The following is a 27179-nucleotide window of genomic DNA, read 5'->3' as shown; positions in this document are numbered from 1 at the left end:
TGTATCCCAATAAATTATAAACTTCCCCATGTTTTGGTGTCATAATTCAACGCTTTATCTCGGTATACAAATACACCAAAGGGTTTAGGCAGCCCTTATCTATTCTTTATAACTCCTGGTCTTTCAGTCCAGCCCACCCCTCATACAGGAAGTACTGTCTGTCCAAGTTCATTTTCAATTTCCTGTATGTGACCTTTTAAAGGCATGTACTTCTTTATATGTATTTCGTATCTGTCATTGATCAGAGATTGTTGGATACGTATTTGCTGTTCCATAAACCCAGTTTCAAGCTAATTTGCCTCAGTGAATCCTGAGCCTAGCATATTTACGAGCACTCATTATAGGGAATGAGTTAATAGTGATGTTCATACCATGAATTTTCAAATTTGTTTGAGGATTCATATAAAATGAGTGACAGTACCACAAATTCCAGATAATAACACAGTCATAGCTCGGAATGGGAAGTTCCATGCAGAAAGAATTCCCACAAGTTTTGCTGACATTTCAAAGTCTGAACTTTCCATGTAAAAATGTACAAGACATGAGTGATTTCAGTTTGAGTATCCTAAATGGGCCACCCGGTGAATTACATCATAATATATCTATAAACCCTTATCATCAAACATTCTACAATGCCAACTGATGATGATTGTTAGAGATGCAGGAGTGTGCAAATAGAACTTTTTTTTCTTTGAACTTGATGGCTTTGGTAAGGGTGTTGACATGAGCGGCAGAACTATACTATGATTTCTGCTTGACCTAAACAAGATAATAAAAATGAATTTTCAGAAACAATGTGGAATTAGCATGAACTGTTGTCTATATCTATATCTATACTAATATTATAAAGAGAGAGCCCTAACCTTTGAGGCGGGTAATCTCAGTAACCACAGCACCAATCACAACACCCAATACAGCATTGGCAAGGGCAGTTGCAGCAGAAGGACATAGGCTATACAGATGGCCACCATATATATTTGAAAGGTAAAAGAACCTTGCCAGCAAAGTAGTCCCTTGTGGGCGTTTGCGTGGGCGGGGCGCGGCATAACGACAAAAAAAAATCGTTCCTTAACGTATGCGTTGTGCTGGGGGCGTGTGCTGGGGGCATGACAAAGCCTGGGGGCGTGTGCTAGGGGCATGACAAAAATGGGCGCAGCAATTGCACAATTGCGCGAGAGCAAGGGGCAAGACAAACAACAATGGGCGCGGCAATTGCGGAATTGCACGGGAGCAAGGGGCATGGCCAATTGGCACGGAAATGTACGGGAGCAAGAGCGTTCAATGGGCGTCTGAGTTCAGCTGGAGGCGCGCCAATTGCGCAATTGCGCGGGAGCAAGGGCCGTGACAAACGACAATGGGCGCGCCAATTGCGGAATTGTACGGGAGCAAGGGCCGTGGACATTGGGCGCGGTAATCGGCCGCCAACAATCGTGCCACATTCAAAAATTATGATGCCAATCGTGCACCTGGGCGTATGCGTTCAATGGGCGTCTGCGTTCTGCTGGAGGCGTGGTAAGTAACCGTTCGCTCTAATCACTTGTGGGCCTGCATGTTGTGCTGGGGGCGTGGCACATAATGGGGTCGAATGCAGTGTGTGCCTTGTGCTGGGTGCGTGTCAAACAGTCTGGGGCCCAATGCCGTCGGTGCCTTACTAAATTGCCGTTACGTTCCTGCCTTCACACCATGCGGGTCCTAAAAAAATAATAATACCGGGAAATAACTTTCAAGGGTCAAATAATTCGCATTGTAATACGGTCGCCGCTGGAGCCGGGCCTCAAGCGGGGGCACACGCCACTGAGCGTGCCTGCGAGACAACAACTGCAGCGTCTCCTGCGCGCTGTCACTCAACTCTCTGCATAAACGAATTTACACACGGCGCACAACATCAACCAGGGCTGAAGCCGGCCTCAAGCGGCGGCTGACGCGACTAAGCGGCCCTGCTGGTACACTAACCTCCAAACTGACTGCACTTTCCCACACGCGCAGCGTCTCTAGCGCGACCTGTCACCCACTCAACTCTTCATACAAGGACAACGTCGGGACGGGCTGCTAGTTGGTGATAAAATGATTATCTTCGATAGTATGTAATGCTGTATTATTGGTTAACAAATGCCAAATGCAGTATAATACCCTTACAACATGTCCAACACTGCTTTTATATGGGTTTGACCTTGTGGACATAAGGACACCATTGCACTTAATTTGGTCATAAAAACAAAAATTGCACCTGAGAAAACTTTCAATAATTACCATAGTTTGTCTTTCATGGAGAACTCTTTCTGACTATCTCTTTTATCATTAGAGATGGCCTCCAACTATAGTGGATAGGGATAAGGCCATGAGTGGCATAGTAAGCAGTTACTTCTCTAATATGTATACTGTTTTTATACTAAAATCTAACATTGTTCCCAGTTCAGTGTAGATTAAGTGATTAACTGGCTCAGAGAGGATTTCTTAAAAAGTGAGTTAAATTGCATGGCTGTTCACCCTGGTAAATATTGGCACTCTAAAGGCCATTCATTGTCATTCATGCATATTTTCATCCCCCTAACTCCCCTTGACTCTTAACTCCTTTACCTCTATATACCATACTTCTCCCCCTTCACCTAACCCTTGAAACCACTTCTTCTTCCTCTTTGCATCCTAAAAGACGCTGGCTACTTTAGCTCTTAATTCCAAATCTCTCAATCTCTACCTCTTCACTTGTCTATTTTATCATCGCATCCTTTTCTAGAAATCTGTTATTTTCAACAAAGATTTATATACTGTAGTATACAAGAAAGTGATTGATAGAACATTTGAACTAATTTCAGGTATTGTTAATTACTCGGGGCTGAGTCTCAGCCAATCGTTATTTTGCATATCACTGGGTTTAATCTGAAATAGCATGGTGGACAAAAGAATGATGGGTTGGAATGCTACACGAAGCGACTGCCAGTGGTTAGACTAATTGTAATCATTCATTCCATCATATTTTATGTTAGGTATATACTGTTACAATTTTTAGGCTACTCATACACCTTTCTTTTTCCCATCACCCAAATGTATTTCTTGTGGAGGTATTTCCATAGCTCTATATCTTAGAATTATTTTCTCACTTGCACTTATGACTCCATCCCCAATGTTAGGAGGTAAGGGGCATTAGAAACGCAGTGACCACATCAGATAAACGTCAATGATTTGTGAAATCCAAATGCCAAATTACCCCACACACAATTTTATTTTGTTGTAAATGTTAGTTCTTTTTTTGTTTCTTCCAGTTACCTACAACAAATGTTGCTGACCAGAAGCTGGATCAGACAATTGAGAAAAAATCATTTGAAGAGGTTAGTATATTCAGTCTGTTGATCTATGTTTGTGAAAAGTTGAAGAATATCCTGTTTGGCACTGATTTGCTCATGCTTACCATGCTAAGAGGGAACTAGAGATACCCTTTGCCCATTATCAATGAGAGACAAGGGCTTGGTTCCAAGGTTAGATTTTCCACACTCACGACCATCTTTGTTTTGCTGAGGCACACATTTCAGAGTCATTTAAGACTAAAGTCTTGTGCACAGCCTTGGGTACTTAGTATCTGTCCCCGGCTATTCCCTTCACACATACACCCCTCTGTTCTTTGATTTAGGCAGCCCTTATTAATTCTTTATGACTCTTGCTCCTTTAGTCAAGTCCACTTCTCAGACATCTCTCCAAGGCCCTTTTTCGTCTTTTCCATGATGCAGCCTTTTGAACACATTCACTTCCTCGTATATATAAATCATCACTGCCATTGATCTGTGATTCTTGAATATGTATTTGCTGTTGCATAAACCCAGTTTAAAATATTTTGCCATAGTATATTTACGATTGCACATTATGGGTGATGGGTTAATAGTGGTGTTTCGTTTGTTTACTGGGCCTCCTCAAATTCATTTAGAGATTCATGAAAAATGACCTACACAACCACAAATTAGAAACAGAATGCCCACCCAAGGTATCCAAGGTATGAACATATTCATAGCTTAGAGTGGGGAGTTCCATGGAGAGGTTGTGTTTCTGCAAGTTTCTCTGACATTTAAAAGTGTTTAATTTCAGGCTCACCCTGAAAGGCACATCCACTAAAGGGCACTCGCTCTTCTTATTCCTGCTTACATTGTGGTACCACAGAAACCATTTTGGAGATGATACTTCCTCCTTGCAGAACTCATTCATGGTCTTGCGAAACTGCAGCCTAGCCGGGTGTGTTCCACTGGGGAGGTCGTCCGCTGACCTGCCTCAGTCACTTACCTGACACTAGGCGATGGAGACTGACTACCACCCTCTGCAGGGTGCTGGAAGGTGGTGTGTAGGCATGCCTGGACAGCTGGAAACCAGAGCTGTGTGCTGTGGAGTGTGGCTGGGGCACGCTCGGGCCAGTGGAGCTGCCTCTTTGTGAATTCCTGCGGGCTACAAGCCTACTTTCTGGGACCTGAGTAGGCCTAGCAGCAGTGAGATCTTGGCAGCTGTCATGGGGGGTGGAGTGGCACAGCAAGGTGAGAGGCTGACCGTCCGGGTTTGGGTGCTGCTGTGGCTACCATAGTCTTATGGCCGCAGCTGGGGTGCACAGGGGCTGCTGTGGCATGCTGACTCGCTGCAAGGTGTGCGGACCACTGTGTGATCACCTGCCTCAACACAGGGGACTTGGATCGAGTCAACTGTCCCGTGGCACTGCGGGCAGTACCCGCGCTTATAGGTGAGCCATCCCTGCGCAACTACAGTAACACTAGCACTGTGGAACATTCTGTGGCCTAGAGTTTATACCCTAATATCACTCTATAGATTGTTTGGATTATCCAAAATCATGTTCAACTGTAATTTAACGCAGTAGGCCCCTTGAGATCTGGGTTTGTTCCCCTCATTCTTCTCCTGGCAAATCTTGGACCGCAGGACTTGCTCCGGGACTCTGACTTCTGGCAGAGCCGCTGATCCATTTTCTTACCAGCCCGCAGCAAAGCAAATGGATGAAACTGATCATCAGCAGTCCATGACCAGTTTTTGAAGAGAAAAAAAACAAAAGTAAAAAGTAATGATGAGGATGGCTACTCTCTCCCTAAGGGTGAGGGGGCACCAACATAGACTCCCCAGATATCTGTACATTGCTCCTAAATATGCAAGGTAGCCTGTGGGTAACAGATAAAAAAATGTATACACTTATATCGCGAGCTGTCTTCATGCGGCACCACCCGGACAGAGCTGGTGAACATATAAATGGCGCAGAACTTGACATATCTGAATTGGGGGATGGCCCTGCTGCATACTTCAAAATGCATCAATGCCTTGAAAAACGTCTTGATGGAAGTACTAATCCTTAAATATAACACGCACCAAACATAAAGATCTCGAGCCATGGTCGCTCCACAATGATTTGCTCATTGTGGGGGTCCCGCATTCTATGACTGTTGGACTGATGGAACTGTTTGTAGGAAAGATGCTGCTCATTCTTGTTTAAAAGGGGGTCAAACTATCCAGGCTGATGAAGGCTGATAGCCAGAAACCGGTCCTTGGATGCTTGATTCCGGTCTGGGAAAGACATGGCTTGGTAGTTCGGACTGGACTGTTCCCATGAGGCACAGGGTCAGAGCTGATTTGCATATAGCCAGTGTCTAACCCAGGGTAGTGTGGAGTGCAAAAAAACGATGGATTTAGGCCCAGATCCTTGTACTGGGATGAATGTATGACATTGTTCTACATTCTGTCCATCAACTGTTTTTTATGCAATTTTCACCCCGTGTGGGCTGGGTATGCTCAGACGTGAGTCCCAGGCTCTCCACACCACTGGAGTCAAGCTATCCAGGCTGATGAAGGCTGATAGCCAGAAACCGGTCCTTGGATGCTTGATTCCGGTCTGGGAAAGACATGGCTTGGTTGTTCGGACTGGACTGTTCCCATGAGGCACAGGGTCAGAGCTGATTTGCATATAGCCAGTGTCTAACCCAGGGTGGTGTGGAGTGCAAAAAAACGATGGATTTAGGCCCAGATCCTTGTACTGGGATGAATGTATGACATTGTTCTACATTCTGTCCATCAACTGTGTTTTTTGCAATTTTCACCCCGAGTAGGCTGGGTATGCTCAGACGTGAGTCCCAGGCTCTCCACACCACTGGAGTCAAGCTATCCAGGCTGATAAAGGCTGATAGCCAGAAACCGGTCCTTGGATGCTTGATTCCGGTCTGGGAAAGACATGGCTTGGTAGTTCGGACTGGACTGTTCCCATGAGGCACAGGGTCAGAGCTGATTTGCATATAGCCAGTGTCTAACCCAGGGTGGTGTGGAGTGCAAAAAAACGATAGATTTAGGCCCAGATCCTTGTACTGGGATGAATGTATGACATTGTTCTACATTCTGCCTATCAACTGTGTTTTTTGCAATCCTCATTCTTGTTTGGCACAGGCAACCTATTATCTATGTCCCTAGTTGTAAGGGTGCTTCGATCCCTGGGTGTTTGCCCTCCTCCAGCAGCACCAACTAGACCTATCATAGCACGTGCGCTAAATTATAGGGTCCGGCACGCTATTTTTCAGCTGTCAATTGCTGTTTAAAAGTCACAGCAGGCCTTCCTCACATCCTTATATGCCAGGGACATAATACTGTAAAAAGTTTATCCTGTGGATAACCAAAACCCTGTTGTAAGAGAGATAGTTAACCTAGACAATTCTTTAGACTTCAAATTAACTGGGATAAGTCCATGATCGTCCACTGACGTGCACTGTATCCCAATAAATTATAAACTTCCCCATGTTTTGGTGTCATAATTCAACACTTTATCTCGGTATACAAATACACCGAAGGGTTTAGGCAGCCCTTAACTATTCTTTATAACTCCTGGTCTTTCAGTCCAGCCCACCCCTCAGACACGAAGTACTGTCTGTCCAAGTTCTTTTTCAATTTCCTGTATGTGACCTATTAAACACATGTACTTCTTTATATGTATTTCGTATCTGTCATTGATCAAAGATTGTTGGAGACGTATTTGCTGTTCCATAAACCCAGTTTCAAGCTATTTTGCCACAGTGAAGCCTGAGTCTAGCATATTTACGAGCACTCATTATAGGAAATGAGTTAATAGTGATGTATAGACCATGAATTTTCAAATTTGTTTGGGGATTCATATAAAATGAGTGACAGTACCACAAATTCCAGATATTAGCACAGTCATACCTCGGAATGGGAAGTTCCATGCAGAAAGAGAATTACCACAAGTTTTGCTGACATTTCAAAGTCTGAACTTTCCATGTAAAAATGTACAAGACATAAGTGATTTCAGTTTGAGTATCCTAAATGGGCCACCCGGTGAATTACATCATAATATATCTAAAAACCCTCATCATCAAACATTCTACAATGCCAACTGATGATTATTGTTAGAGATGCAGGAGTGTGCAAATAGAACTTTTTTTTCCTTTGAACTTGATGGCTTTGGTAAGGGTGTTGACATGAGCGGCAGAACTATACTATGATTTCTGCTTGACCTAAACAAGATAATAAAAATGAATTTTCAGAAACAATGTGGAATTAGCATGAACACCCAATACAGCATTGGAAAGGGCAGTTGCAGCAGAAGGACATAGGCTATACAGATGGCCACCATATACATTTGAAAGGTAAAAGAACCTTGCCAGCAAAGTAGTCCCTTGTGGGCGTGTGCGTGGGCGCGGCGCGGCATGACAACAAAAAAAAGCATTCCTTAAATGTGTGCGTTGTGCTGGGGGCGTGTACTGGGGGCGTGACAACGGCTGGGGGCGTGTGCTAGGGGGCGTGACAAAAATGGGCGTGGCAATTGCGCAATTGCGCGAGAGGAAGGGGCAAGACAAACGACAATGGGCGCGGTAATTGCGGAATTTCACGGGAGCAAGGGGCATGGCCAATGGGCGCAGAAATGTACGGGAGCAAGAGCGTTCAATGGGCCTCTGAGTTCAGCTGGAGGCGCGGCAATTGCACAATTGCACGGGAGCAAGGGCCGTGACAAACGACAATGGGCGCGCCAATTGCGGAATTGCACGGGAGCAAGGGCCGTGGACAATGGGCGTGGCAATCGGCCGCCAACATTCGCGCCACATTCATAAATTATGATGCCAATCGTGCACCTGTTCAGAAAAGGGGGTGGTGATGAACAGAGTGTCTGAATTAAGCAGACCACTCTTACCCAGTCCAAAGATCAGGGCTTGATCCATCACCGTTATTTAGCTCACTGCCCCATCCCAGCTCAGAACCTGGCTATATGCAAATTAGTCTGTCCCTGGCCCAGTGCATCATGGGAACAGGGCAGACCAAACTACCAAGCCAATTCTTCACCAGAAAGGAGACAAGCTACCGGGGACCGGTTTCTGGCACTTCAGCCTCGTCGGCCCGGCTTGCTTGAATCCTGATGGAGCAGTGAGCAAGGGACTCATGTCTGAGTATACCCTGCCACACCTATAGTGGCCAAAAACGATTCAGAAAAGGGGGTGGTGATGAACAGAGTGTCTGAATTAAGCAGACCACTCTTACCCAGTCCAAAGATCAGGGCTTGATTCATCACCGTTATTTAGCTCACTGTCCCATCCCAGCTCAGAACCTGGCTATATGCAAATTAGTCTGTCCTGGCCCAGTGCATCATGGGAACAGGGCAGACCAAACTACCAAGCCAATTCTTCACCAGAAAGGAGACAAGCTACCGGGGACCGGTTTCTGGCATTTCAGCCTCGTCGGCCCGGCTTGCTTGAATCCTGATGGAGCAGTGAGCAAGGGACTCATGTCTGAGTATACCCTGCCACACCTCTAGTGGCCAAAAACGATTCAGAGAAGGGGGTGGTGATGAACAGAGTGTCTGAATTAAGCAGACCACTCTTACCCAGTCCAAAGATCAGGGCTTGATCCATCACCGTTACTTAGCTCACTGCCCCATCCCAGCTCAGAACCTGGCTATATGCAAATTAGTCTGTCCCTGGCCCAGTGCATCATGGGAACAGGGCAGACCAAACTACCAAGCCAATTCTTCACCAGAAAGGAGACAAGCTACCGGGGACCGGTTTCTGGCATTTCAGCCTCGTCAGCCCGGCTTGCTTGAATCCTGATGGAGCAGTGAGCAAGGGACTCATGTCTGAGTATACCCTGCCACACCTATAGTGGCCAAAAACGATTCAGAAAAGGGGGTGGTGATGAACAGACTGTCTGAATTAAGCAGACCACTCTTACCCAGTCCAAAGATCAGGGCTTGATCCATCACCGTTATTTAGCTCACTGCCCCATCCCAGCTCAGAACCTGGCTATATGAAAATTAGTCTGTCCCTGGCCCAGTGCATCATGGGAACAGGGCAGACCAAACTACCAAGCCAATTCTTCACCAGAAAGGAGACAAGCTACGGGGGACCGGTTTCTGGCATTTCAGCCTCGTCGGCCCGGCTTGCTTGAATCCTGATGGAGCAGTGAGCAAGGGACTCATGTCTGAGTATACCCTGCCACACCTATAGTGGCCAAAAACGATTCAGAAAAGGGGGTGGTGATGAACAGAGTGTCTGAATTAAGCAGACCACTCTTACCCAGTCCAAAGATCAGGGCTTGATCCATCACCGTTATTTAGCTCACTGCCCCATCCCAGCTCAGAACCTGGCTATATGCTAATTAGTCTGTCCCTGGCCCAGTGCATCATGGGAACAGGGCAGACCAAACTACCAAGCCAATTCTTCACCAGAAAGGAGACAAGCTACCGGGGACTTGTTTCTGGCATTTCAGCCTCGTCGGCCCGGCTTGCTTGAATCCTGATGGAGCAGTGAGCAAGGGACTCATGTCTGAGTATACCCTGCCACACCTATAGTGGCCAAAAACGATTCAGAAAAGGGGGGTGGTGATGAACAGAGTGTCTGAATTAAGCAGACCACTCTTACCCAGTCCAAAGATCAGGGCTTGATCCATCACCGTTATTTAGCTCACTGCCCCATCCCAGCTCAGAACCTGGCTATATGCAAATTAGTCTGTCCCTGGCCCAGTGCATCATGGGAACAGGGCAGACCAAACTACCAAGCCAATTCTTCACCAGAAAGGAGACAAGCTACCGGGGACCGGTTTCTGGCATTTCAGCCTCGTCGGCCCGGCTTGCTTGAATCCTGATGGAGCAGTGAGCAAGGGACTCATGTCTGAGTATACCCTGCCACACCTATAGTGGCCAAAAACGATTCAGAAAAGGGGGTGGTGATGAACAGAGTGTCTGAATTAAGCAGACCACTCTTACCCAGTCCAAAGATCAGGGCTTGATCCATCACCGTTATTTAGCTCACTGCCCCATCCCAGCTCAGAACCTGGCTATAAGCAAATTAGTCTGTCCCTGGCCCAGTGCATCATGGGAACAGGGCAGACCAAACTACCAAGCCAATTCTTCACCAGAAGGGAGACAAGCTACCGGGGACCGGTTTCTGGCATTTCAGCCTCGTCGGCCCGGCTTGCTTGAATCCTGATGGAGCAGTGAGCAAGGGACTCATGTCTGAGTATACCCTGCCACACCTATAGTGGCCAAAAACGATTCAGAAAAGGGGGTGGTGATGAACAGAATGTCTGAATTAAGCAGACCACTCTTACCCAGTCCAAAGATCAGGGCTTGATCCATCACCGTTATTTAGCTCACTGCCCCATCCCAGCTGAGAACCTGGCTATATGCAAATTAGTCTGTCCCTGGCCCAGTGCATCATGGGAACAGGGCAGACCAAACTACCAAGCCAATTCTTCACCAGAAAGGAGACAAGCTACCGGGGACCGGTTTCTGGCATTTCAGCCTCTTCGGCCCGGCTTGCTTGAATCCTGATGGAGCAGTGAGCAAGGGACTCATGTCTGAGTATACCCTGCCACACCTATAGTGGCCAAAAACGATTCAGAAAAGGGGGTGGTGATGAACAGAGTGTCTGAATTAAGCAGACCACTCTTACCCAGTCCAAAGATCAGGGCTTGATCCATCACCGTTATTTAGCTCACTGCCCCATCCCAGCTCAGAACCTGGCTATATGCAAATCAGTCTGTCCCTGGCCCAGTGCATCATGGGAACAGGGCAGACCAAACTACCAAGCCAATTCTTCACCAGAAAGGAGACAAGCTACCGGGGACCGGTTTCTGGCATTTCAGCCTCGTCGGCCCGGCTTGCTTGAATCCTGATGGAGCAGTGAGCAAGGGACTCATGTCTGAGTATACCCTGCCACACCTATAGTGGCCAAAAACGATTCAGAAAAGGGGGTGGTGATGAACAGAGTGTCTGAATTAAGCAGACCACTCTTACCCAGTCCAAAGATCAGGGCTTGATCCATCACCGTTATTTAGCTCACTGCCCCATCCCAGCTCAGAACCTGGCTATATGCAAATTAATCTGTCCCTGGCCCAGTGCATCATGGGAACAGGGCAGACCAAACTACCAAGCCAATTCTTCACCAGAAAGGAGACAAGCTACCGGGGACCGGTTTCTGGCATTTCAGCCTCTTCGGCCCGGCTTGCTTGAATCCTGATGGAGCAGTGAGCAAGGGACTCATGTCTGAGTATACCCTGCCACACCTATAGTGGCCAAAAACGATTCAGAAAAGGGTGGTGGTGATGAACAGAGTGTCTGAATTAAGCAGACCACTCTTACCCAGTCCAAAGATCAGGGCTTGATCCATCACCGTTATTTAGCTCACTGCCCCATCCCAGCTCAGAACCTGGCTATATGCAAATTAGTCTGTCCCTGGCCCAGTGCATCATGGGAACAGGGCAGACCAAACTACCAAGCCAATTCTTCACCAGAAAGGAGACAAGCTACCGGGGACCGGTTTCTGGCATTTCAGCCTCGTCGGCCCGGCTTGCTTGAATCCTGATGGAGCAGTGAGCAAGGGACTCATGTCTGAGTATACCCTGCCACACCTATAGTGGCCAAAAACGATTCAGAAAAGGGGGTGGTGATGAACAGAGTGTCTGAATTAAGCAGACCACTCTTACCCAGTCCAAAGATCAGGGCTTGATCCATCACCGTTATTTAGCTCACTGTCCCATCCCAGCTCAGAACCTGGCTATATGCAAATTAGTCTGTCCTGGCCCAGTGCATCATGGGAACAGGGCAGACCAAACTACCAAGCCAATTCTTCACCAGAAAGGAGACAAGCTACCGGGGACCGGTTGCTGGCATTTCAGCCTCGTCAGCCCGGCTTGCTTGAATCCTGATGGAGCAGTGAGCAAGGGACTCATGTCTGAGTATACCCTGCCACACCTATAGTGGCCAAAAACGATTCAGAAAAGGGGGTGGTGATGAACAGACTGTCTGAATTAAGCAGACCACTCTTACCCAGTCCAAAGATCAGGGCTTGATCCATCACCGTTATTTAGCTCACTGCCCCATCCCAGCTCAGAACCTGGCTATATGCAAATTAGTCTGTCCCTGGCCCAGTGCATCATGGGAACAGGGCAGACCAAACTACCAAGCCAATTCTTCACCAGAAAGGAGACAAGCTACCGGGGACCGGTTTCTGGCATTTCAGCCTCGTCGGCCCGGCTTGCTTGAATCCTGATGGAGCAGTGAGCAAGGGACTCATGTCTGAGTATACCCTGCCACACCTATAGTGGCCAAAAACGATTCAGAAAAGGGGGTGGTGATGAACAGAGTGTCTGAATTAAGCAGACCACTCTTACCCAGTCCAAAGATCAGGGCTTGATCCATCACCGTTATTTAGCTCACTGCCCCATCCCAGCTCAGAACCTGGCTATATGCAAATTAGTCTGTCCCTGGCCCAGTGCATCATGGGAACAGGGCAGACCAAACTACCAAGCCAATTCTTCACCAGAAAGGAGACAAGCTACCGGGGACCGGTTTCTGGCATTTCAGCCTAGTCGGCCCGGCTTGCTTGAATCCTGATGGAGCAGTGAGCAAGGGACTCATGTCTGAGTATACCCTGCCACACCTATAGTGGCCAAAAACGATTCAGAAAAGGGGGTGGTGATGAACAGAGTGTCTGAATTAAGCAGACCACTCTTACCCAGTCCAAAGATCAGGGCTTGATCCATCACCGTTATTTAGCTCACTGCCGCATCCCAGCTCAGAACCTGGCTATATGCAAATTAGTCTGTCCCTGGCCCAGTGCATCATGGGAACAGGGCAGAGCAAACTACCAAGCCAATTCTTAACCAGAAAGGAGACAAGCTACCGGGGACCGGTTTCTGGCATTTCAGCCTCGTCGGCCCGGCTTGCTTGAATCCTGATGGAGCAGTGAGCAAGGGACTCATGTCTGAGTATACCCTGCCACACCTATAGTGGCCAAAAACGATTCAGAAAAGGGGTGGTGATGAACAGAGTGTCTGAATTAAGCAGACCACTCTTACCCAGTCCAAAGATCAGGGCTTGATCCATCACCGTTATTTAGCTCACTGCCCCATCCCAGCTCAGAACCTGGCTATATGCAAATTAGTCTGTCCCTGGCCCAGTGCATCATGGGAACAGGGCAGACCAAACTACCAAGCCAATTCTTCACCAGAAAGGAGACAAGCTACCGGGGACCGGTTTCTGGCATTTCAGCCTCGTCGGCCCGGCTTGCTTGAATCCTGATGGAGCAGTGAGCAAGGGACTCATGTCTGAGTATACCCTGCCACACCTTTAGTGGCCAAAAACGATTCAGAAAAGGGGGTGGTGATGAACAGAGTGTCTGAATTAAGCTGACCACTCTTACCCAGTCCAAAGATCAGGGCTTGATCCATCACCGTTATTTAGCTCACTGCCCCATCCCAGCTCAGAACCTGGCTATGTGCAAATTAGTCTGTCCCTGGCCCAGTGCATCATGGGAACAGGGCAGACCAAACTACCAAGCCAATTCTTCACCAGAAAGGAGACAATCTACCGGGGACCGGTTTCTGGCATTTCAGCCTTGTCGGCCCGGCTTGCTTGAATCCTGATGGAGCAGTGAGCAAGGGACTCATGTCTGAGTATACCCTGCCACACCTATGGTGGCCAAAAACGATTCAGAAAAGGGGGTGGTGATGAACAGAGTGTCTGAATTAAGCAGACCACTCTTACCCAGTCCAAAGATCAGGGCTTGATCCATCACCGTTATTTAGCTCACTGCCCCATCCCAGCTCAGAACCTGGGTATATGCAAATTAGTCTTTCCCTGGCCCAGTGCATCATGGGAACAGGGCAGACCAAACTACCAAGCCAATTCTTCACCAGAAAGGAGACAAGCTACCGGGGACCGGTTTCTGCATTTCAGCCTCGTCGGCCCGGCTTGCTTGAATCCTGATGGAGCAGTGAGCAAGGGACTCATGTCTGAGTATACCCTGCCACACCTATAGTGGCCAAAAACGATTCAGAAAAGGGGGTGGTGATGAACAGAGTGTCTGAATTAAGCAGACCACTCTTACCCAGTCCAAAGATCAGGGCTTGATCCATCACCGTTATTTAGCTCACTGCCCCATCCCAGCTCAGAACCTGGCTATATGCAAATTAGTCTGTCCCTGGCCCAGTGCATCATGGGAATAGGGCAGACCAAACTACCAAGCCAATTCTTCACCAGAAAGGAGACAAGCTACCGGTAACCGGTTTCTGGCATTTCAGCCTCGTCGGTCCGGCTTGCTTGAATCCTGATGGAGCAGTGAGCAAGGGACTCATGTCTGAGTATACGTGCACCTGGGCGTATGTGTTCATTGGGCGTCTGCGTTCAGCTGGAGGCTTGGTAAGTAACCGTTCGCTCTACTCACTTGTGGGCCTGCAAGTTGTGCTGGGGCGTGGCACACATACTGGGGCCGAATGCAGTGTGTGCCTTGTGCTGGGTGCGTGTCAAACAGACTGGGGCCCAATGCAGTCGGTGCTTTACTAAATTGCCGCTTAGTTCCTGCCTTCACGCCATGTGGGTCCTAAAAAAATAATAATACCGGGAAATAACTTTCACGGGTCACATAATTCGCATTGTAATACGGTCGGCGCTGGAGCCGGGCCTCAAGCGGGGGCACACGCCACTGAGCGTGCCTGCGGGGACAATAACTGCAGCGTCTCCTGCGCGCTGTCACTCAACTCTCTGCATAAACGAAATTACACACGGCGCACAACATCAACCAGGGCTGAAGCCGGCCTCAAGCGGCGGCTGACGCGACTAAGCGGCCCTGCTGGCACACTAACCTTCAAACTGACTGCACTTTCCCACACGCGCAGCGTCTCTAGCGCGACCTGTCACCCACTCAACTCTTCATACCCGGACAACGTCGGGACGGGCTGCTAGTTGGTGATAAAATTATTATTTTCGATAGTATGTAATGCTGTATCATTGGTTAACAAATGCAGTATAATACTCATACAGCATGTCCAACACTGCTTTTATATGGGTCTGACCTTGTGGACATAAGGACACCACTGCACTTGATTTGGTCATAGAGACTAAAATTGCACCTGAGAAAACGTTCAATAATTACCATAGTTTGTCTTTCATGGAGAGCTCTTTCTGACTATCTCTTTTAGAGTTGGCCTCCAACTGTAGTGGATAGGGATAAGGCAATGAGTGGCATAGTAAGCAGTTACTTCTCTAATATGTATACTGTTTTTATACTAAAATCTAACATTGTTCCCAGTTCAGTGTAGATTAAGTGATTAAGGGCCATATGTATCATCATACCGTTTAGCGATTCCTAAATAGCGATTTTTAAGGAATCGCTATTTAGGATTCGCAAAACGGTATGTATGTACAAAATCGCTTTTTTATAGCGATTCCTTACCATTCCTAATTTGCGATTAGCAAATTGCTAATCGCAAATTACCCATTCATTTCTATGGGCCAGGAGGCCCATAGGAATGAAGGGGCAATTTGGGATTAGCAATTTGCTAATCGCAAATTAGGAATTTTTTCAAGGGTGCAGGGGTGTCTCAACAACACCCCGCTGCACCCCTGAAAATGACATTTGGGGGCATATGGCGCACATACATGCCCTAAGGGCATGTATGAGCGTCATATGGCACCTTTGGAATTTAAATAAATTGCATTTTTAAAAGAATTCGCAACTTTCCACCAACTAGAAGTTGGTGGTAATCTGCGAATCCTTATTGGCATTTTTGCATTAATATTTGTTTGATACATTGCATTTAAGGAATCGCGAATTTTGCGATTCCTTAAGTGCAATCGCAAAATAAGGAATAGCAAAATGTGCGATTCCTTATTTTGCATCAAACATGTTACATACATACCATTTTGCTAATTAGCATTCGCAAAGGCCGAAATGCTAATTAGCTTGATACATATGGCCCTAAGTGGCTCAGAGAGGATTTCTTAAAAACTGAGTTAAATTGCATGGCGGATCACGTTGGTACATATTGGCACTCTAAAGGCCATTCACTGTCATTCATGCATATTTTCATCCCCCTAACTCCCCTTGACTCTTAACTCCTTTACCTCTATATACCATACTTCTCCCCCTTCACCTGACCCCTGATTTACCACTTTTGCGCTTCATCCCCACTTGGTATATAATAGTATTGTATACTTTTTCTAGATTGTCATGAGCTTTCCATGACATCTGCTATTTTCATAAACTATTGTATACAAAGAGAAGTCTTTGAGTTCTAATACAATTATCAATTTTTCATCAGTGGAATTAAGTCTTTGCAATGGTATTGACATACCTCCATTTCTTAAAATTATTGTTTGGCCTTCACTCATGTCTCTGTCACCAATGAAAAAGAGGTCAAGGGCCTCAGACAACCAGTATTCATCACAGATCAAATCTGATGGATTTGTGAAAGTAAAGTGGATATAAGGAGGACACCTAATTGAGTCTTGTAAATGTTAGGAGTATTTCTTTTTTTTGTTTCCTCCAGACACCACCTCCTGATACTGCCAACCAGAGGCCAGATCAAGAAACCGAGGAAACATCAATTAAACAGGTTAGCATATTCAGCCTATTGAAATGCATTTGTGCAAATCTCAAAGATATCATGTTGGGCACTGTGGCACTAAGGCTTATCACACAAAGAGAGAGGGAGATTCATATTTTGACCATCATCCTACACCGAAAAGGACCTGGTTCCCTTGGTTCCTTCGTTACATTGTTCATTGTATGGACCTTCTAGGCTTTGCTGATGCACACAATTCAGAGCAAAGAGACCTTTGCCTTGTGTATTAGCTTAGGTGCACAATAAAAACTGTCCCAGACTATTCCCTTTGTCTTATCTATTTACATCTCAATGCTGTGGTGTGGTCAGTCTTTAGCCACTGTTTCACTACTGCTCCCGCAGTGCAGTCCAACCCTGAGATATAAGGTTCCATCTGTCAGATGTAATTTTTCGTCTTTTTCTACATGTGGCCTTTCAGATACATTGTCATCCTCTGATCTGCTGTTCTATGATTTGTGGATATGTATTTGCTGTTCCATAAAGTCAGTTTCAGATATTTTGTCGCAGAAAAACCGGAGACTTCCATATTCACTGGCCCTCATTATGTGGAATGAGTTAATATTGGTGTTCAGTGCTCATACTTACACCTTCCGACCCATTTGGAGAGTCACAAAAATAAGTAACAGTACCATGAGTTAGTAATAGGATCCCCACACATTGTATTTAAGCTATTAAAACAATTTGTAGCTTAGACTGGGGTGCACAAAACAGAAATAGTGTTTCCACAGGTTTTTATGACATTTGCATGAGTATGGCTTCAACGTAAAAATGTACAAGACATGAGTGTATTCTACTGGAACATTTTAAGGTGACTAAATGAACAATCAAAGTGTGTAATGATTACTGTTTGGACAAAAAATAATAAGGCAAATCCATAAAAAAAAATGTGGAATTAACACAAGCTTTTGTTGTTGATAAAATAATTAGATTTTACATGTTGGAATGCTGTATTACTTTGTCATAAATGCACTCTTAGCCCCTTACATCATACTTAACACTGCTTTTACGTGGATCTGGCCTTATCTAAATAAAGGTGTCACTGCTCTCATGTGTTTTATAGAGACTATGATTGCACTTGTGAAAATTCTAAATTAATTTTCATAGTTTGTCATTCATAACACTTCTTTCTGACATTTTCTGTTGCCTTTAGAGTCTGCCTCCTAGCGAAGTCGGTGGTGAAAACGGCACAAAAGACGCAGTAAGTAGTTTTATTCTCAGATATATACTGCTCTTATGATAACAGACCAAAACGTTTCTCAGTTCTTTGAAACTAAATTGCATCAGCTTAGACTTCCTAGAATTAGAATTAATGTATAGAATTGTTCATATTGTTAAGTATCTCCAGTTAAAAAGTGACTCAGCGTAATTCATGCTCATTTTCTTCCTCTTCGCATCCTAAAAGACGCTGGCTACTTTAGCTCTTAATTCCAAATCTCTCAATCTCTACCTCTTCACTTGTCTATTTTATCATCGCATCCTTTTCTAGAAATCAGTTATTTTCAACAAAGATTTATATACTGTAGTATACAAGAAAGTGATGGATAGAACGTTTGAACTAATTTCAGCTATTGTTAATTACTCGGGGCTGAGTCTCAGCCAATCGTTATTTTGCATATCACTGGGTTTATTCTGAAATAGCATGGTGGACAAAAGAATGATGGGTTGGAATGCTACACGATGCGACTGCCAGTGGTTAGACTAATTGTAATCGTTCATTCCACCATATTTTATGTTAGGTATATACTGTTACAATTTTTTGGCTACTCATACACCTGTCCATTTCCCATCACCCAAATGTATTTCTTGTGGAGGTATTTCCATAGCTCTATTTCTTAGAATTATTTTCTCACTTGCACTTATGACTCCATCCCCAATGTAAGAAGGTAAGAGGCATTAGAAACCCAGTGACCACATCAGATAAACTTCAATGATTTGTGAAATCCAAATGCCAAATTACCCCACACACAATTTTATTTTGTTGTAAATGTTAGTTCTTTTTTTGTTTCTTCCAGTCACCTACAACAAATGTTGCTGACCAGAAGCTGGATCAGACAATTGAGAAAAAATCACTTGAAGAGGTTAGTATATTCAGTCCGTTGATCTATGTTTGTGAAAAGTTGAAGAATATCCTGTTTGGCACTGATTTGCTCATGCTTACCATGCTAAGAGGGAACTAGAGATACCCTTTGCCCATTATCAATGAGAGACGAGGGCTTGGTTCCAAGGTTAGATTTTCCACACTCACGACCATCTTTGTTTTGCTGAGGCACACATTTCAGAGTCATTTAAGACTAAAGTCTTGTGCACAGACTTGGGTACTTAGTATCTGTTCCCGGCTATTCCCTTCACACATACACCCCACTGTTCTTTGATTTAGGCAGCCCTTATTAATTCTTTATGACTCTTGCTCCTTTAGTCAAGTCCACTCCTCAGACATGAAGTACCATCTCTCCAAGGCCCTTTTTCGTCTTTTCCATGATGCAGCCTTTTGAACACATTCACTTCCTCGTATATATATATCATCACTGCCATTGATCTGTGATTCTTGAATATGTATTAGCTGTTGCATAAACCCAGTTTAAAATATTTTGCCATAGTATATTTACGATTGCAAATTATGGGTGATGAGTTAATAGTGGTGCTCAGTTTGTTTACTGGGCCTCCTTAAATTCATTTAGAGATTCATGAAAAATTACCTACACAACCACAAATTAGTAACAGAATGCCCACCCAAGGTATCCAAGGTATGAACATATTCATAGCTTAGAATGGCGAGTTCCATGGAGAGGTTGTGTTTCTGCAAGTTTCTCTGATATTTAAAAGTGTTTAATTTCAGGCTCACCCTGAAAGGCACATGCACTAAACGGCACTCGCTCTTTTTATTCCTGCTTACAGTGTGGTACCACAGAACCCATTTTGGAGATGATACTTCCTCCTAGCAGAACTCAGTCATGGTCTTGCGAAACTGCAGCCTAGCCGGGTGTGTTCCACTGGGGAGGTCGTCTGCTGACCTGCCTCAGTCACTTACCTGACGCTAGGCGATGGAGACTGACTACCACCCTCTGCATGGTGCTGGAAGGTGGTGTGTAGGCATGCCTGGACAGCTGGGAACCAGAGCTGTATGCAGTGGAGTGTAGCTGGGGCACGCCCGCAACAACCACTCGGGCCAGTGGAGCTGGATCTTTGTGAATTTCTGTGGGCTACAAGCCTACTTCCTGGGACCTGAGTAGGCCTAGCAGCAGTGAGATCTTGGCGTCCGTCATGGGGGGTGGAGTGGCACAGCAAGGTGAGAGGCTGACCTCCGGGTTTGGGTGCTGCTGTGGCTACCTTAGTCTTGTGGCCGCAGCTGGGGTGCACAGGGGCTGCTGTGGCATGCTGACTCGCTGCAAGGTGTGCGGACCACTGTGTGATCACTTGCCTCAACACAGGGGACATGGATCGAGTCAACTGTCCCTTGGCACTGCGGTCAGTACCCGCGCTTATAGGTGAGCCATCCCTGCGCCACTACAGTATCACTAGCACTGTGGAACATTCTGTGGCCTAGAGTTTATACCCTAATATCACTCTATAGATTGTTTAGATTATCCACCATCATGTTCAACTGTAATTTAATGCAGTAGGCCCCTTGAGATCTGGGTTTGTTCCCCTCATTATTCTCCTGGCAAATCTTGGACCACAGGACTTGCTCCGGGACTCTGACTTCTGGCAGAGCCGCTGATCCATTTTCTTACCAGCCCGCAGCATAGCAAATGGATAAAACTGATCATCAGCAGTCCATGACCAGTTTTTGAAGAGAAAAAAAACAAAAGCAAAAAGTGATGATGAGGATGGCTCCTCTCTCCCTAAGGGTGAGGGGGGCACCAACATAGGCTCCTCAGATATCTGTACATTGCTCCTAAATATGTAAAGTAGCCTGCAGGCAACAGATAAAAAAATGTATAGACTTATATCGCGAGCTGTCTTCATGCAGCACCACCTGGACAGAGCTGGTGAACATATAAATGGCGCAGAACTTGACATATCTGAATTGGGGGATGGCCCTGCTGCATACTTCAAAATGCATCAATGCCTTGAAAAACGTCTTGATGGAAGTACTAATCCTTAAACATAACACGCACCAAACATAAAGATCTCGAGCCATGGTCACTCCACAATGATTTGCACATTGTGGGGGTCCCGCATTCTATGACTGTTGGACTGATGGAACTGTTTGTAGGAAAGATTCTCCCCATTCTTGTTTGGCACAGGGAACCTATTATCTATGTCCCTAGTTGTAAGGGTGCTTCGATCCCTGGTTGTTTGCCCTCCTCCAGCAGCACCATCTAGACCTATCATAGTGCGTGTGCTAAATTATAGGGTCCGGCACGCTATTTTTCAGCGGTCAATTGCTGTTCAAAAGTCACAGCAGGCCTTCCTCACATCCTTATAAGCCAGGGACATAATACTGTAAAAGGTTTATCCTGTGGATAACCAAAGCCCTGTTGTAAGAGAGATAGTTAACCTAAGTCTTTGGACTTCACATTAACTGGGATAAGTCCATGATCGTCCACTGACGTGCACTGTATCCCAATACATTAGAAACTTCCCCATGTTTTGGTGTCATAATTCAACACTTTATCTCGGTATACAAATACACCGAAGGGTTTAGGCAGCCCTTATCTATTCTTTATAACTCCTGGTCTTTCAGTCCAGCCCGTTCCCTCAGACACGAAGTACTGTCTGTCCAAGTTCTTTTTCAATTTCCTGTATATGACCTTTTAAACACATGCACTTCTTTATATGTATTTCGTATCTGTCATTGATCAAAGATTGTTGGAGACGTATTTGCTGTTCTATAAACCCAGTTTCAAGCTATTTTGCCACAGTGAAGCCTGAGACTAGCATATTTAAGAGCACTCATTATAGGGAATGAGTTAATAGTGATGTATAGACCATGAATTTTCAAATTTGTTTGGGGATTCATATAAAATGAATGACAGTACCACAAATTCCAGATATTAACACAGTCATAGCTCGGAATGGGAAGTTCCATGCAGAAAGAGAATTACCACAAGTTTTGCTGACATTTCAAAGTCCGAACTTTCCATGTAAAAATGTACAAGACATGAGTGATTTCAGTTTGAGTATCCTAAATGGGCCACCCGGTGAATTACATCATAATATATCTAAAAACCCTTATCATCAAACATTCTACATGCCAACTGATTATGATTGTTAGAGATGCAGGAGTGTGCAAATAGAACTTTTTTTTCTTTGAGCTTGATGGATTGGGTAAGGGTGTTGACATGAGCAGCAGAACTATACTATGATTTCTGCTTGACCTAAACAAGATAATAAAAATGAATTTTCAGAAATAATTAGGAATTAGCATGAACTGTTGTCTATATCTATATCTATACTAATATTATAAAGAGAGAGCCCTAACCTTTGAGGCGGGTAATCTCAGTAACCACAGCACCAATCACAACACCCAATACAGCATTGGAAAGGGCAGTTGCAGCAGAAGGACATAGGCTATACAGGTGGCCACCATATATATTTGAAAGGTAAAAGAACCTTGCCAGCAAAGTAGTCCCTTGTGGGCGTGTGCGTGGGTGGGGCGTGGAATAACGACAAAAAAAAGCGTTCCTTAAACGTGTGCGTTGTGCTGGGGGCGTGTGCTGGGGGCGTGACAAAGGCTGGGGGCGTGTGCTAGGGGCGTGACAAAAAATGGGTGCGGCAATTGCGCAATTGCGCGAGAGCAAGGGGCAAGACAAGCGACAATGGGCACGGCAAGTGCGGAATTGCACGGGAGCAAGGGGCATGGCAAATGGGCGCGAAAATGTACGGGAGCAAGAGCGTTCAATGGGGATCTGGGTTCAGCTGGAGGCGCGCCAATTGCGCGGGAGCAAGGGCCGTGACAAACGACAATGGGCGCGCCAATTGCGGAATTGCCTGGGAGCAAGGGCCGTGGACAATCGGCGCGGCAATCGGCCGCCAACAATCGCGCCGCATTCAGAAATTATGATGCCAACATCGCACCTGGGCGTATGCGTTCAATGGGCGTCTGCGTTCAGCTGGAGGCGTGGTAAGTAACCGTTCGCTCTACTCATTTGTGAGCCTGCACCTTGTGCTGGGTGCGTGTCAAACAGACTGGGGCACAATGCCGTCGGTGCTTTACTAAATTGCCGTTACGTTCCTGCCTTCACGCCATGTGGGTCCTAAAAAAATAATAATACCGGGAAATAACTTTCAAAGGTCACATAATTCACATTGAAATACGGTCGCCGCTGGAGCTGGGCCTCAAGCGGGGGCACACGCCACTGAGCGTGCCTGTGGGTACAATAACTGCAGCGTCTCCTGCGCGCTGTCACTCAACTCTCTGCATAAACGAATTTACACAGGGCGCACAACATCAACAAGGGCTGAAGCCGGCCTCAAGCGGCGGCTGACGCGACTAAGTGGCCCTGCTGGCACACTAACCTTCAAACTGACTGCACTTTCCCACACGCGCAGCGTCTCTAGCGCGACCTGTCACCCACTCAACTCTTCATACCCGGACAACGTCGGGACGGGCTGCTAGTTGGTGATAAAATGATTATCTTTGATAGTATGTAATGCTGTATTATTGGTTAACAAATGCAGTATAATACCCTTACAGCATGTCCAACACTGCTTTTATATGGGTCTGACCTTGTGGACATAAGGACACCACTGAACTTGATTTGGTCATAGAGACTAAAATTGAGCCTGAGAAAACTTTCAATAATTACCATAGTTTGTCTTTCATGGAGAACTCTTTCTGACTATCTCTTTTATCATTACAGTTGGCCTCCAACTGTAGTGGATAGGGATAAGGACATGAGTGGCATAGTAAGCAGTTATGATATGTTATGTTATGTTAATGTCAGTTTGTATAGCGCCAAATCACCGGCAGGTATCAGGGCGCTTTTGACCACAAAACACAACAACCTAGTCAGCAACAGTAGAACGAGTAGAAACTATACTGGGCTCAACGCTGCTCTGAATAAGATAGTCTTTAGGGCTTTCCTAAAGCGGAGCAGGTTTCCGTCTTTGCGAAGAGCCTCAGGCAATTCATTCCAGATCTTAGGCAGCAAGACCGAAAAAGATCTCCCACCTATTGTAGCTAATCTGAACCGGGGGCACACGAGCAGTTGAGCCTCAGAGGACCTTAGGCTTCTTTCAGGCCGATAAATCTCCAACCTTTCTTTAATATAGGCAGGGGCTTGCCCATAGATGGACTTATGGGCTATGCAGAGACTTTTAAAAACAGACCTTTGCGTCACTGGCAACCAATGAAGGCTCTGCAGCAGCGGGGAGGCATGTGATCTTCTTGGGAGTTTGAAGATAAGTCTTGCCGCGTGGTTCAAGACCACCTGTAGTCTGTTAGTTAATACTTTTGGTAAGCCCAAGTAGAGCGCATTTCCATAGTCCAGCCTCGACAGTATGGTGGCAGAAACTATAGTACGAAGCATGGACTGGGAAAGGAGCGGAACTAATTTGCGCAGTTGTCTTATGAGGCCGTTACAGGTTCCCACTACCGTAGAGATCTGGCTGACCATTGAGAGGGCACTATCTATCTTAATGCCGAGACTTTTGACCGAGTCAGCTGGCTTAGGAGTGGGACCTAATTCCTGGGGCCAATACAGGTCACTCCAGGGGGAACAGGTAGATGAAACTATTAACACCTCGGTTTTTTCGGGTTAATCTTCAGGAGGTTCCTGGACATCCAGTTGACTGTGTATCTGAGTACCTCCTGTGCCTGTGACTGGGCCCGTGCAGTGTCATCTATGCTCAACAACAACTGGGTGTCGTCAGCATAGTTGAACACGCGGCAACCCATCTCAACCAGGGCACTTATTAGTGTTTGTAGATACAGGTTAAAAAGGAGGGGGGACAAGGCGGAGCCTTGGGGTACCCCACATGTGAGTTCTCCCACTCCTGATACCATATCTCCCAACTGAATCCTCTGGGTTCTCCCAGATAAAAAAGATTCCAGCCAGTGATAGGCTGAGTCCCGAAACCCGAACCCGGCCAGCCTGTCCAAAAGTAGGGTATGGCTGACAGTATCAAACGCCGCTGACAGGTCTAAAAGTATCAGGGCGCTTGGTTTTTTACTGTCAGCCATCCCTCTGAGATCGTCCAGCACCGAGAGCATAACCAACTCGGTGCTGTGGTGTGCCCAAAACCCTGAATGCATCTCATGGAGAAGATGGTTGGACTCCAGGAACGATGCCAGAGATGTCAACACATGTTGCTCAAGGACTTTGGACAGGAATGTTAGCTGGGAGATCGGCCTATAGTTCTTCAGCACTTTGGGGTCTGCCCCTGCTTTCTTTATTAGTGGTTTTACTCAGGCTTCTTTGAAGCTAACTGGTAGCCGTCCTGTGTCTAATGACTTATTCAGCATGGACAAGATATGGTCCTCTAGGCTAAGGCGAGCTAAGCGAAACACACTTGGGGGGCATGGGTCTGCTGGGGAGCCTGACTTTGTTTTCCTCATCAGTGTTTCAAGACCTAATGAGTCAATCAGGGGGAAAGTAGACATATAAATTCCCACCGGAATTTTGGCAACTTGTGGTTCCGTAGGGCCAGTAACAGTGCTTTTTATCTCCTTTAAAATGGTGTCAACCTTGTCCAGGAAGTATTTCAGAAAGGTGTCGCAACTAATTGTGGTGTCCGTATCTTGAGCTCTCTTACTTAATTCCATGAGTATTTTAAAAGTTTCTTTCTGGACATTGTCCGCCTTATTATTACGGTTTTCGTAAAATGTAGCTTTAGAGTCCTGTATATATTTTTTATAGGTACGAAGCAACTTCCTATATTGTTCACAGGATTCTTCATCTTTTTTTCTCCTCCAGTTTCTCTCCATATTGCGTAGTTCTTTCCTATGCTCTCTCAGAGCAGGGGTTAACCAGGGGGCCCCCTTACCACCACTATTAATTTTTTGGGACTTCTCGGGTGCAATCTGATTAATTGCTCTGATCAAGCTGTCCGTTATATCCTTGCACTCCTGATCTACATCCGCGTCAGGAGCCATAGGTTGGACAAATTCCATGAGTTTGGTGGTCAGCGTTTGTAAATCGACATGTTTCCACTTACGGGTCTTTTTAATTTTAAATGGTGGTTGCGGAGGTTTCGTACCAATAGGAACGTCACAGTAGATCAGGTGGTGATCTGACCAGATGCAAGGGAGGACTTTCACTAAAGTAACCTTGGGATCTAAGGCCCAAATCAGGTCAAGGGTGTGGCCCTTTATGTGCGTGGGGGAGTCTACCAACTGCCTAAAACCCAGAGAGGACATAGTTGTCTCCAGAGAGCTGGCTGCTGAGTCTTTTTTATCCCTATCCCAGTGCAGGTTGAAGTCTCCCGTGAGTACTATGTTTTTATACCGTGAGCATATATCAGATATGCTGGCCATAAATAAGTCATTGAAGGCCGGGGTGGAGTTAGGTGGACGGTAAACAGTGAGAATAATTAGGCACAGATTGTCAAACATGATTTTCACTGCGAGCATGTCGGTCAAGTCCACTGTTTCTGCCAGAATTCTAGTTGCAGCTAAATTTTTCTTAAATAATATTGCCACTCCTCCCCCGCGGGCATTCCCCGCACGGTTATGCCAGTGTATATCATATCCTGGCGGAACAGCAGCTATGATGTCGGGTAAAGAGTTTTCCCCAAGCCAAGTCTTGGTCAGAGTCAAGATATCTATGTCTTCATCTTGGAGCAAGGTGAAAATCTCGAGGTTGTGACATTGCAGGGACCTCGTATTTAAGCTGGTCAATTTCAGGATGTAAGAATCAGAGGTAGACCTACCTATGTGTGGGCTTCGAATGGAAAGCTCGTCCAATATGGCTAACGTGGCTGGGTCTAGGGGATGACTTCCCTTATTTAATCGGTGTATTTCATCCCGTGAGTAAGTGGGCCAACAGCCAGAAATCCCAGACGGGCTGGACTCTGGCGTGACTCCGGCGTGCTCACGCTGCGCGTCAGCATGGCCGCCCTAAATAGCGATCAGCCAACCACTAGTGCGGCAACAAAGATGGCGCCGCCTGGCATCACGACCTTCCCCTAGGATGGCCGCCAAGGGGTAAGAAGGACCCGCGAAATGCGGTGCGTTTTTCAATTAATGTGCGGGTAAGTGGGTCTAAGAACAAGGTAAAATTACAACCATAAGCAACATAAATACAAAACAGGATATTAAAATTCGCTTTTAGTCAGCACTATGAAGTTCGTGAAATGCGCTGTCAGTCTAGCGCTCAAGAACTTCTGAGCGCGATCTCCCTGGCACTGTGAACTGAGGCAGCACGCCT

The 27179-nt window shown here is 46.1% G+C and overlaps 1 protein-coding gene across 17 annotated transcripts in view; it reads left to right on the top strand.

Annotated features, from left to right (window-relative positions):
• Positions 1-27179, top strand: part of LOC144823305 (uncharacterized) — a 559034-nt gene that overhangs the window by 118513 nt on the left and 413342 nt on the right. For 14 of the 17 annotated variants that reach the window (XM_078681830.1, XM_078681801.1, XM_078681723.1 and 11 more), the window contains 4 exons: positions 3261-3326; positions 16792-16857; positions 18017-18064; positions 18879-18944. The exons of 1 other annotated variant lie outside the window; for it this stretch is intronic. In XM_078681830.1, the coding sequence (XP_078537956.1) occupies positions 3261-3326; positions 16792-16857; positions 18017-18064; positions 18879-18944 (246 nt within the window). The remainder of the gene's footprint in view (positions 1-3260; positions 3327-16791; positions 16858-18016; positions 18065-18878; positions 18945-27179) is intronic. 2 more of the 17 variants (XM_078681741.1, XM_078681766.1) reach the window with 2 other exon arrangements.

This window comes from Lissotriton helveticus, chromosome 1_1 (genome assembly GCF_964261635.1).
Source record: "Lissotriton helveticus chromosome 1_1, aLisHel1.1, whole genome shotgun sequence".
NCBI lineage: Eukaryota > Metazoa > Chordata > Amphibia > Caudata > Salamandridae > Lissotriton > Lissotriton helveticus.
This window is presented reverse-complemented; position numbering and strand designations above follow the sequence as displayed.